The sequence below is a fragment of the Scyliorhinus canicula genome, chromosome 7 (genome assembly GCF_902713615.1).
Source record: "Scyliorhinus canicula chromosome 7, sScyCan1.1, whole genome shotgun sequence".
Lineage (NCBI taxonomy): Eukaryota > Metazoa > Chordata > Chondrichthyes > Carcharhiniformes > Scyliorhinidae > Scyliorhinus > Scyliorhinus canicula.
Genome location: NC_052152.1, coordinates 115344929 through 115356961, shown reverse-complemented (window position 1 = coordinate 115356961; position 12033 = coordinate 115344929). Strand labels below are relative to the sequence as shown.

Below are 12033 nucleotides of genomic sequence, written 5' to 3'. Positions count from 1 at the left end.
GCGGGGGGGCGCGAGGGGGGCGTGAATTTTGGCGGGGGGCCCTCCCTCGATTCTCCCACGCCGCGTGGTGAGCGGAGAATCGCGCCCCAATCTTTGCCTATATTGAACTGTACTAGGTTACAATACAAATAACAACATTTTCATTGACATGGCGCTTTCTTCCTCTGTTTTTCAGTCACAGGTCTACACCCACACCCCAATGATGTACTTGGACTTTACACTGAAGAATGGAGCCAGCCATATACAGCCTGTTCCTAAAGATGAGTCTTGATTAAATTCAGTTATCTGATATTCCAGTCCGCTGAACCGCAGGCCAAACTTCACTTCAGTATCCTGAAGAACTTAAGGCCCTTGGAGCCTGTGTGTATCAATCAAAAAGATCATGGTTGGCCTAATTGTTGCCTGAACCCCACTTTCTTACCTGCCCCTCATAATCTTTGGCTGCCTTTTCAATCAAAAGTCCAATTCTGCATTGAATATATTCAATGATCCAGCCTCCATTCCTCTTTGGGGAAGAAAGTTTCAAAGATTCACGACCCTCTGAAAGAAGAACTTCGTCCTCAAACCACTGTGCACCCGTGGTTTGGGTACGACGGTGCTCTGACACTGCTGGTGCCACCTGGGAACTCTGGCGGTGCCAGTGTGGCACCCAGGCAGTGCCAGCTCGGCACTTTGGCAGTGCCACCTGCGTGCCAGCATGGCACTGTCAAGGTGCCCATGTGGCACTGCCAGTTGACATCAACATTGACAGTGTGCCAGGTTGGCGGTGCCAATACTTTTTGCATGCATGCGAACGGGCCATGGGTGCCCGGTGTGGGTGTTGGGAGGGTGCGGGGGGACCAGGGACCCTCCCATAGTGCGTTCAAGCTGAGGGGGGGGGGGGGTGTTAGGGATCATTTCAGGTGCCTCGGAGACCCTGCTAGTAGGAAGTGCCACCCGGGCACCCTGGCTGCACCCGGGCCCTATGATCTTGTGATATTAGTCAAGTGACAATACCGCTGCTCAACTGCCACCCCTCAATGGCAATTAAAGATGGGCAATAACTGCTGGTCTAGCCAGTAACACCCACATCTTGTGAACATTTTTCAAAAGTCCATGTGGTGTATGTACTCGCACAGTGCTTGGGGGGAGTTTCAGGATTTTGATCCACTGAAGGCACAGTGATACATTCCCAAGTCAGGATGGGATGTGACTTGTGCTGAGGACCCGGGTTCGAATCCCAGCCCTGGGTCACTATCCGTGTGGAGTTTGCACATTCTCCCCGTGTCTGCGTGGGTTTCACCCCCACAGCCCAAAGATGTGCAGTGTAGGTAGATTGGCCACGCTAAATTGCCCCTTAATTGAAAATAAAAGAATTGGGTACTCTAAATTTATTTTTTAAAAGATGGTATGTGATTTGAAGAGGTGCATGTTCCTGACCTCATTCCACCCTTGGTTCGAACATGGACAAAAGAGCTGAAAACCAGAGGTGAGATGAGAGTGGCTGCCCTTGACATCAAGGGAGCTTTTGACCACGTATGGCATCAAGGAGCCTGAGCAAAACTGGAGTCAATGGAAATTGAGGAGAAAACTCTCTACTGGTTGGAGTCATACATAGCACAAAGTAAGATGCTGAAGGGGGCTATTTAGCCAGTGAAATCTGCACCAACCCTCTGAAAGAGAACCCTACCTAGGCCCATTTCCCCGCCCTATCCCCCATAACCCCATCTAATTTACACATCTCTTGAATATTAAGGGACAATTTAGCATGGCCAATCCACCTAACTTGCACAGCTTTGCACTGTGGGAGGAAACTGGAACACTCATAGGAAACCCATGCAGGCACAGGGAGAACATGCAAACTCCACACAGTCAACCAAGGCCAGAATTGAACCCAGGTCCCTGGCACTGTGAGGCAGCAGGTCTAACCACTGTGCCACCATTCCGCCATACTCGGTCAAATGTTGCCTTGATGTTATTGGCAGTCAATCACACCTCACCCCTTGAATTTGATATTTTGTCCGTGTTTGGACCAAGGCTGTAATGGTCAGGAGCTGAGTGACTGAGCGCAAATTGAACATTGGTGAGAAGGCTATTGCTGTTTATGTGTCACTTGACTGTACTGACAAAATCCACTTTCCGGATGAACGAGGGTAAACTAATGGAGTAATTGGTCAGATTGGATTTGTCCTGTTGTTTATGGACAGGACATGGGCAGTTTTCTACAAAGTGTTAGGCAGATGCCAGTATTGTAGTTATACTGGATCAGGTTTCTAGGGGCATGGCTCACTCTGGAGAAGAGGTCTTTGGTACTCCTGCTAGGATACTGTCATGATCCAAAGTATTTGCAGTATTGAGTGCCTTCAGCCATTCCTTGATATCATGTGAAGTGAATTGAATTGGGCTGAAGACTGACATCTGTGATGCTGGGGACCACAGGAAGGAGTAAAGATGGATCATCCACGTGGCAATTCTGGCTGAGGATGTTTACAAATATTCAGCCTTCCACTAATGTTCTAAGTTCACAACATCATTCAGATTGGGGATAATTGTGGAGCCTCCTCCTCTGTATAGTTGTTTGATTAGCCATCACCATTCACAACTGAATGTGGCAGTACCGTAGGTCCGTTGGTTGTGGGATCTCTTAACTCTTAACTCAGTATTACATGCTGCTTTTGATGTTCAGCATGAAAGTAGCCCTTACATTTTTTATTTGTTCATCAAACGTGGACGTCGCAGGCTGGGCCAGCATTTATTGCCCATCCCTAATTGCCTTTTTGGGGGCAGATAAGAGTCAACCACATTGCTGTGGGTGTGGAGTCACATGTGGGCCAGACCAGGTCAGGACGGCAGATTTCCTGCCCGAAAGGACATTAGTGAACCAGATTGGTTTTCACAACAATCGACAATGGTTTTATGGTCATCATTAGACTTTTAATCCCAGATTTTTATTGAATTCAAATTTCACCATCTGCAGTGGTGGGATTTGAACCTGGGACCACAGAGTAGTTTTCTAGTCCAGTAACAATACCAGCAACAATACCACTACGCCGCCACCTCCCCTCATCGGTAGATTGACACCTAATTTCTCGGTATGCCTGTGCTTGCTCTCTTATACTCCTCACTAAACCAGAATGTGTCCAGTCTGTCCTGGAATGATCTCCTCTTTGTCGGCCTCTCATCACTCAGTCACTGTTTTATCTGCCAATCTAGGATTCCAATTCGCCTGTGCCTTTGCTTTTAGGTAAATAAACATCGAACAGTTCTGATGATGGTCTAAAATCATCGGGGGGGGGGGGGGGGGGGGGAGGGGGGCGAGTGAGTTCATTGGGCAAGTTGAGCATTTCTCATTGAATGTTTCCTTATGTTGTCAGCCCTCATAATAATTTGTCTTCAGCTGTGTTTTCAGCACTCTCATTGTCCTGAGTCACTTTCCATAATTATGCCACGAGTACTCGCATTTAAGCCAAACTATTCAAAAAAAGATTCTTCAGCGGGATTTGGACAGGCTGAGTGAGTGGGCATATGCATGGCAGATGCAGTGTAATGTGGATAAATATGAGGTTATCCACTATGGTAGTAACAATAGGAAGGCAGATTATTATCTGAATGAGTGTAAATTGAGAGAGGTGGATACTCAGCGAGACCTTGGTGTCCTCATGCATCTGTCGCTGAAAGTAAGCGCACAGGTCCAAACAGACAGTAAAGAAGGCAAAATGGTATGTTGGTCTTCATAGAGAGAGGTTTTGAGTATAGGAATAGAGATGTTATACTGCAATTGTATAGGGCATTTGTGAGGCCATAGCTGGAGTATTGTGTGCAGTTTTGGTGTCCTTATCTGAGGAAGGATGTTCTTGATGGAGAGAGTGCAGCGAAGGTTTACCAGGCTAATTCCTGGGATGGCGAGATTGTCACATGAAGAGAGACTAAGTCAGTTAAGATTATATTCATTGGAGTTTAGAAGAAGAGTGAGAGGGGATCTCATAGAAACTTAGAAAATTATAACAGGATTAGACAGGGTAGATTCAGAAAGAATGTTCCCGATGGTGGAGGAGTCCAGAAATATGGGTGATGGTTTGAGGATAAGGGTAAACCATTTAGGACTGAGGAGAGGAGAAATTTCTTCACCCAGAGAGTGGTGAATCCGCGGAATTCTCCACCACAGTAAGTAGTTGAGGCCAAAACGCTGTGTAATTTCGATGGGCCGAATGGCCTCCTTCTGCACTGTAGAATTTGATAGGGCGGCACGGTGGCACAGTGGTTTGCACTGCTGCTCCACAGCTCCACGGATCCAGGTTCAATTGTGGCCTCGGGTGGCTGTGTGGAATTTGTACTTTCTCCCCGGGTCTGCGTGGGTTTCCTCCGGGTGCTCCGGTTTCCTCCCACAGTCCAAAGATGTGCTAGTTAGGTGGATTGGCCATGCTAAATTGCCCCTTAGTGTCCAAAAGGTTAGGTAGGGTTGCTGGGTTGCGAGGATAGGGTGGAGGTGTGAGTTTAAATAGGGTGCTCTTTCCAAGGACCAATGCAGACTCGATGGGCCGAATGGCCTCCTTCTGCACTGTAGATTCTATAATTCTATGATGTAGCTCTGGGGGCTAAAGGGATCAAGGGATATGGGGGGAGGGGGGAGTAGAGTATTGAACTTGATCAGCCATGATCTTATTAATAATAATAATAATAATTGCTTATTGTCACAAGTAGACTTCAGTGAAGTTACTGTGAAAAGCCCCTAGTCGCCACATTCCGGCGGCTGTTCGGGGAGGCTGGTATGGGAATGGCGGAGCAGACTTGAAAGGCCAAATGGCCTCCTCCTGCTTCTATTTTCTCTGTTTCTATGCTAAAGTCAATCATGTTTTTTCTGCCCTTTGGGTGAGTATTATTGGCAAACAATGTCTGACATATTTCCTGTTTATGGCATGGTCACAACATGACTATCCCAAAATGATCTTTTTTAAAATCTTGGGTAATGTCAACTGCTACAGGAAAAATAGCTTAATTCAGGACCAATTCAATCCATTTGCCCACCTTAACATCTCCTGAGCTGCATAGGCCTCAGGATGTAAAATTGTTCTGCTCCCTGAAGAGTTTTGAGGCAATGTATTATTTTCCAGAATGGCATACCAAGCAGATGATCCTGTGGTTTGGAGTGACGACCATTACACATACTTCATGAAATTATTTTTACCTCCGGAATCACTGCACAATTTGCCCTCTGAGCTTCAATTTTACTTCTGATGAAAGAATCTTCCTGGAATACTTAAACAGTGTCATGCCAGTATTAAATTTAAAACTGATATTTATAGAGCTCAATTTAGCCACAATATAATTTAATGTTTTATTTTCCTTCCTCTTTCAGGCTGGACAGCTTTTATTTATACACTCGCAGGATATGTCCACGTGGGTAAGGGAATTGCTTCATATAATCTCTGCTGATGCTGTTTCTCCCGCTTGTACATTCAATACCAGTCTGATTGTAATTTTCTCCTCTTTTTCGCTGTCAGTTGTGTTTAAGTGCCCCGTTATAGTTTAATATTTTCTGTGACATTTGAAGGGGTAAACAAACGGAAGTCTTGTTAAGTTAACCTTTCTTGTTGAACTCAAGATGGTTTTTATGAGCCATTCTGAATCAAAACTCAATAAATTAGAGCAAAATCCCTTGGCACAATGGTGCCAGTGGATAATCCAAATCAGGCGCTACCATCCATGATAATGACAGATGAGTGTAAAAATAGCCATGTGATCAGCCATGATCATAATGAATGGCGGAGCAGGCTCGATGGGCCAAATGGCCTCATCCTGCTCCTATTTTCTTTGTTTTCTCCTACAGCATTTAACTGGTAGCCAATGAACGATGTACAGTGCTGTTAAATTCAAGCTTTCCGCTAAAACTTCTCGAGAACCCACAAAATGCTATTTGTGTTCTCCACAGAAACCTTGCAAACCTTTCTGAAATAGAAAACACTTTTGGACACGAACCAGAGACGTTGGGAACAATTTACTGGAAATGAAACAGAATGTTGTTCCGGGCATGTTTAGCAGGGTGTTTCCTGGCACTGGCAGTGCAGAGAATGACCCTGCTATTTTGGCATTGTGGATAGCACAATCGCTTCGCAGCTCCAGGGTCCCAGGTTCGATTCTGGCTTGGGTCACTGTCTGTGCCGAGTCTGCACATCCTCCCCGTGTGTGCGTGGGTTTCCTCCGCGTGCTCCGGTTTCCTCCCACAGTCCAAAGATGTGCAGGTTAGGTGGATTGGCCATGACAAATTGCCCTTAGTGTCCAAAATTGCCCATAGTGTTGGGTAGGGTTACTGAGTTATGGGGATAGGGTGGAGGTGTTGACCTTGGGTAGGGGGTAGGATGCTCTTTCCAAGAGCTGGTGCAGACTCAATGGGCCAAATGGCCTCCTTCTGCACTGTAAATTCTATGTAAACAGGACTCTGCTTCATTTTCAGGCCTCGGCAAAGAACGCCCTGCTGAGGCCCCACTTAGGCTCATTTCCAGCACTAACAAGCTGAGCTCGCCAGAGCAGAAAGAGATCAGGGTGCCATTTTTCAATGGTATCCCGATCTTTGGACTGCCAACCATGATCTCCAGACCCCCAACTCCCCAACTTACCAATTAGGGGGCCCTCGAGCCCCTGAACCCCACCTCAAAGTCAGGGCACCCTTGGGCTCAATCCCCGGCATGGGCAAGGTGCCACCAGGGTACGCTGGCACTGCCAGGGTGTGTCATGGTGCTCAGGTGGCATCAGGTGTGCAAGGGTACCCTCCAATCACCTGAAAGGCCTTGATAGCTTTGGAGACCCTCCAAGTGGTCCACATTTGTGGAGACCAGTGCAAATTGGCGCCGGTGAAGGTCTCCGAGGCAAGGCCGTTCGATCTTGCACCTTTGGTAAATCAGCGTGAACATATTTCAGTGAGCTTAACTGCTCTCTTGAATATTCCAATCTGGTTCATGCCCACTGAGGGCGAGATCCAGATCGCAATGCTGCGTGAGATCCTGTTGATCTTGCGAGGCATAATGAGCATCATTCGCTCGCGAGATTTACCAGTCAAGCCTCATCCCGAGTCTGTTAGATCGTGCCTGATATACCAATATCTTCAATTAGCATCTTCATCGACTTGCATTAATTTATCAAATACTTTTGCATTAAAATCCCTCAGATATACACATAGAGGTGTGGACTTTCATGCACAGTGCACTGACTGGAACACTCTTCTGTCACATCTTTATGCAAATGAAATGAAATGAAAATCGCTTATTGTCACGAGTAGACTTCAATGAAGTTACTGTGAAAAGCCCCTAGTCGCCACATTCCGGCGCCTGTCCGGGGAGGCTGGCACGGGAATTGAACCGTGCTGCTGGCCTGCCTTGGTCTGCTTTAAAAGCCAGCGATTTAGCCCAGTGAGCTAAACCAGCCCCTTTAGTCACACTTCCAGTAAGACCCGTCGCTCTTACTGTCGCTCCTCTGTTACATTTTCTGTCAGACATCAGCCATCCTTGCGTCATACTTCCAGTCACCCTTTTTCTAATGCTTCCAGTCACACTTCCAGTCATCCCTGTCACTCTTTCTACCATTCTTTCCATCACATCTTCAGTCACTTTTCTATTTCTGTCTCATTTACTGTCACAATTTCAGTCGCTCCTCTGTCATTTTTTTTTGTCGCCCTTATCCCTTAATCATCGTTAAATTGATGCAATCACAGTTTTATTCTACCCTATTTGATTGGGTCATTCTACCTGTGTACTTACACGCAGCCCAGGGCCCACAAGGATGTGTGCTCAGACCGCTACTGTACTCCCTATACACCCATGATTATGTGGCAAGATTTAACTTCAACTCAATTTATAAATTTGCGGATGATGCAACTGTGGTGGGCCGTATCTGAAATAAAGAGGAATCAGACTACAGAAGGGAGATAAATCACATGGCTGCATGGTGTACCGAAAACACTTCTTCCTGAGCTGCCACAGATGATTAAAAGTAATTTTTGTTGCAACTCGGATCCACGGAAAGCGACGGGCCCCGACGGAGTCCCTGGGTCAGCACTCAGATCTTGCACAGACCAGGTAGCAAATGTATTCACAGATATATTCACTACCTTACTCCTCCGCTCTGAGGTCCCCACCTCCTTCAAAAAGAACACCATAATACTAGTACCAAAGAAGAACAAGGTAGCGTGCCTCAACGACTACTGACCTGTGGCCCTAATGTCTGTTATCATAAAATTCTTCGAGCGACTAGTCGTGAGACGGATCACTGCCAGCCTCCCAGATGGTCTAGATCCATTGCAGTTTGCCTATTACCGTAACCGGTCCACAGCAGATGCTATCTCCCTGGCTCTGCAATCAACACTCGAACACCTCGATAACAAGGACACCTATGTAAGACTGCTGTTCATGGACTACAGCTCCACCTTCAACACCATTATCCCGACGAAACTAATAACCAAATTCTGCAATATTGGACTTGACTCCTCCCTGGATCCTCGACCTCCTCACCAACAGACCGCATTCTGTCAGGATAGGCAACAGCACCTCCTCCACAATAGTCCTCAACATCGGGGCCCCGCGAGGATGTGTGCTCTGTCCTCTACTGTACTCTCTATACACCCTGACTGTGTGGCAAGATTTAACTACAACTCAATCTAAGTTTGCGGATGATGCGACTTTGGTGAGCCGTATCTCAAATAACAACGAATCAGACTACAGAAGGGAGATTGATCACTTGGTTGCATGGTCTAATGAAAACAACCTCTCTCTAAATGTTGGAAAGACCAAGGAATTTATCATTAACTTCAGGAAGCGTAGCACGACACACACTCCTGTCTGCATCAATGGCTCCGAAGTGGAGATAGTCGATAGCTTTAAGTTCCTGGGAGTCACCATCACCAACAGTCTGTCCTGGTCCACTCACATTGATGCAACAGTCAAGAAAGCCCAACAATGTCTCTACTTCCTACGAAAGCTAAAGAAATTCAGCATGTCTGCATCAACTCTCACAAACATCTACAGATGTGTGGTAGAGAGCATCCTATCCGGCTGCATTACAGCTTGGTATTGCAACTGCTTGGTCCAGGATCGCAAGAAACTGCAGAGTGGGTGAACTCAGCCCAAAGCATCACACAAGCTTGCCATCCTCCCATTGATTCTGTCTACACCTCCCGCTGCCTCAGGAAGGCAGACAGCATTAACAGAGACCCCACCCACTCAGGCATTGCCTTCTTCCAGACCCTTCCATCAGGCAGAAGGTACAGAAGTCTGAAGACCCACACATCCAGACACAGGAACAGCTTCTTCCCCACAACTACAAGACTCCTCAACGACTCCCCCTCGGACTGATTTGTTCCCTGTAAGAACACTATTCATGACGCTCTATGCTGCTCTTGCTCATGTATTTGCTTCGTTTGGCCTCTTGTTCCTCACTGTAACCAATCACGATGTACTATTTGTCAATGTGCTCTGTTGATTATTCATTTTGTCTACTATGTATGTACTGTGTACGTTCCCTCGGCAACAGAAAAATATTTTTCACTGTACTTCGGTACATGTGACGACAAATCAAATCAAATTTACACTTGTTTCCTGTACTTAGTCCTCCAGCAAAAAGTGTTTCAAACAAATTGTGCACAAATATTTCTAACAGCCTTGTTGACCTGTCCATCAAAGGAAGCTGGGGTTCTCATTGCACCCTGATCTCGAAGTGAACCCATCACTCATTTCATGAATTCAGAGTAAACACAGTCCAGCCTCCCATTCCATGTTCCATCATTATCACATTGTGCCATTGCAAAAGTATTTTCAGGCCCACAGGAAACTTTCCTGCATCTCCTGAACACCCTTCACATTTTTAGATGTCATTTGAATGAAAATGAAGAGCTGGATTGTCCGGTCCCCCAACCACGTGTTTCATGGCCGCGCACCATTCACTGGCGGCAGGATTCTAACCGCCCATCATTTGTCAATAAGATTTCCCATTGTAACCACCCCACTCCGCCGTATCACCCACGGGCAGAGTCACATTGCTGGCAGGCAAAACAAATCGAAACAACTGGAGGATTCCGGCCAAAAAAAGGGAAAGAAAGCCTATCATTTCTTACTGCATTTCTGATCAGGGGGTATATTTCATCACTCCCAAGATAGTCCGGCACTACAAGTGGGCAGCACTTAACTCTTAACCAGTTACCAATTAGAATCTATTTCTAAAATTAAGAGACCAAATTGACCAATCTCTATGGTTCAAAGCATCACCAGGATTGCAAAGTGCAGCAGAGATGAGAAAAGATTAGCAATTCATGTAAACCTTGAGATTTAAAAACACACTATCTATAAAATAGAAGGGGGCCTAAATAAAGGAGCTCCATTATTTGGAAGTCATGCAAAAGATGCAGTATAGGAGGAAACATGTGCTGGATCTTGCTTTCAACATAATAAGGATGCAAGGTGAGGAGAAAGAATGTGGTGGGTGGTATTTTGGGTCCTCAGAAGGTTCAGCAGATTAATGCCTTGGTCTTGTTAATGGAGAAAGATTATAATGTGGAGTGAGGTTAAAGGCCACAGATAAGAGAAAGAAGTCTAGATTAGCAGCGGGAGTTACACTCCTGCATAAAATGGTTCGCCACCTGCCTCTTCCCTCATTGTTCTGCTGGAAGTGAGAACAAGAAATTAAAGTTTGGTCGAAATATAGGTGGATTTATTGCATTTACAATAATTAATTTAATTACAATGCAAATTGGAAGAATGGGCGACATATCCTTCCTGTAACTTCCTCAGAGTGGCAATCATCGATGGATTGCCTATCCACAGGGACTTACCTTCACTGGATTTGTGAAGCCCCTGTCTCGCCCGATCTTCCTCATACAGGCCAGGCGAGACAGGAACAGCGAACCCTCCCCTCCCCGCGTGAATGGAGCACGACGTAGGGATACGCCCCCTTTTGACGGCACTAGCTGTGGCAAAGCAGGTGTTTAAAGGGACTATTGAAAAGGCAAAGGTAAGTTTTAAAGGTGTGTGGGGGTTCAGATATCATACTGGGATAGAGTATAGCTGGTTCACCGGTATCGGGCCTGGGGGTGGGGGGAGTCAGACTGGGCTGGGGGAAGGAGTGGTGCATAATTGGGGGAAATTGTGATTGGTCACCTGGCGGAGTCGGATGTGTGTGTGTGTGTGGTGGGGTTGTCCCATGGGGGCTCTGTCTAGGTGTTTAAAATAGTTACTCTGGAGTTAGAAGTTCTTTTTTTCCTTCTAACTCTTTTCAGAGTAACTATGAGGGTAAAACAGGGAGAACCATCTGAAATTAATAATTTAAATTGTTACTGTCGGAAGGTACTCCAGCGCAATTACCTAGGGAAGTTCGCACTTCTGGGAAATTCCCAAGTGAATAATTACATGGGAACTTCCGTGAGGGATACCCCAGTGCATCATTGGGGTACCCCCCAAATTCTATGCTGGGGAGCCAGGAAGTTATAGCCCAATATATTTCCAGTTCCCAATTTTTTTTATTCTGGTTGTTCCTCAGACTCCATTGGATGTACCAGGTTCTTAGCCAGGCCGTTAAATGGAACTGTGCAGCAAAGATGCGAGTCAGGCATTATCCAGCATGCAGCCCATCTCACATGTTTGAATTGTGTTCTGTTGATCAGTTGTAGAGGTAGGGATGGAGTTGCTCAAAGCACCCAACCTTCGGTACAGATGGTGAGGAACCCAAAATGTAGAGGAACGAGAAAAAAGAGCAGGAAAGAGTTTAAATTTTAAATTGATGAAACTGAATTTCTATAATCATGCCACACGTTTGGGCTGTACTGCCCACATTTCGCCATGTTTTCTTCATTTATACTGAACCAAAATGAGATCATGCATATAATGACCTTGTTATGAAAGTAAGTTCTCTGACTGTTTTGTCCTGTTGTCACAGGGCATCAACCACACAATTCTGATCGAGCACCAAAACCCATCGTCAATGCATTTGACTGCATTTTCTGGAATATGTGGAAAGTGCCATTGAACTGAGCACTCCTTCCATCAAACTGACCCTACGTTAGCAAATGAGATATAA

The 12033-nt window shown here is 46.0% G+C and overlaps 1 protein-coding gene across 11 annotated transcripts in view; it reads left to right on the top strand.

The window, feature by feature from the left end:
- pir (pirin) overlaps nucleotides 1–12033 on the top strand; it is a 130849-nt gene that overhangs the window by 94650 nt on the left and 24166 nt on the right. For 8 of the 11 annotated variants that reach the window (XM_038802730.1, XM_038802734.1, XM_038802729.1 and 5 more), the window contains 3 exons: nucleotides 176–260; nucleotides 5336–5380; nucleotides 11497–11628. In XM_038802730.1, the coding sequence (XP_038658658.1) occupies nucleotides 176–260; nucleotides 5336–5380; nucleotides 11497–11628 (262 nt within the window). The remainder of the gene's footprint in view (nucleotides 1–175; nucleotides 261–5335; nucleotides 5381–11496; nucleotides 11629–12033) is intronic. The other 3 variants (XM_038802736.1, XM_038802732.1, XM_038802731.1) reach the window with 1 other exon arrangement.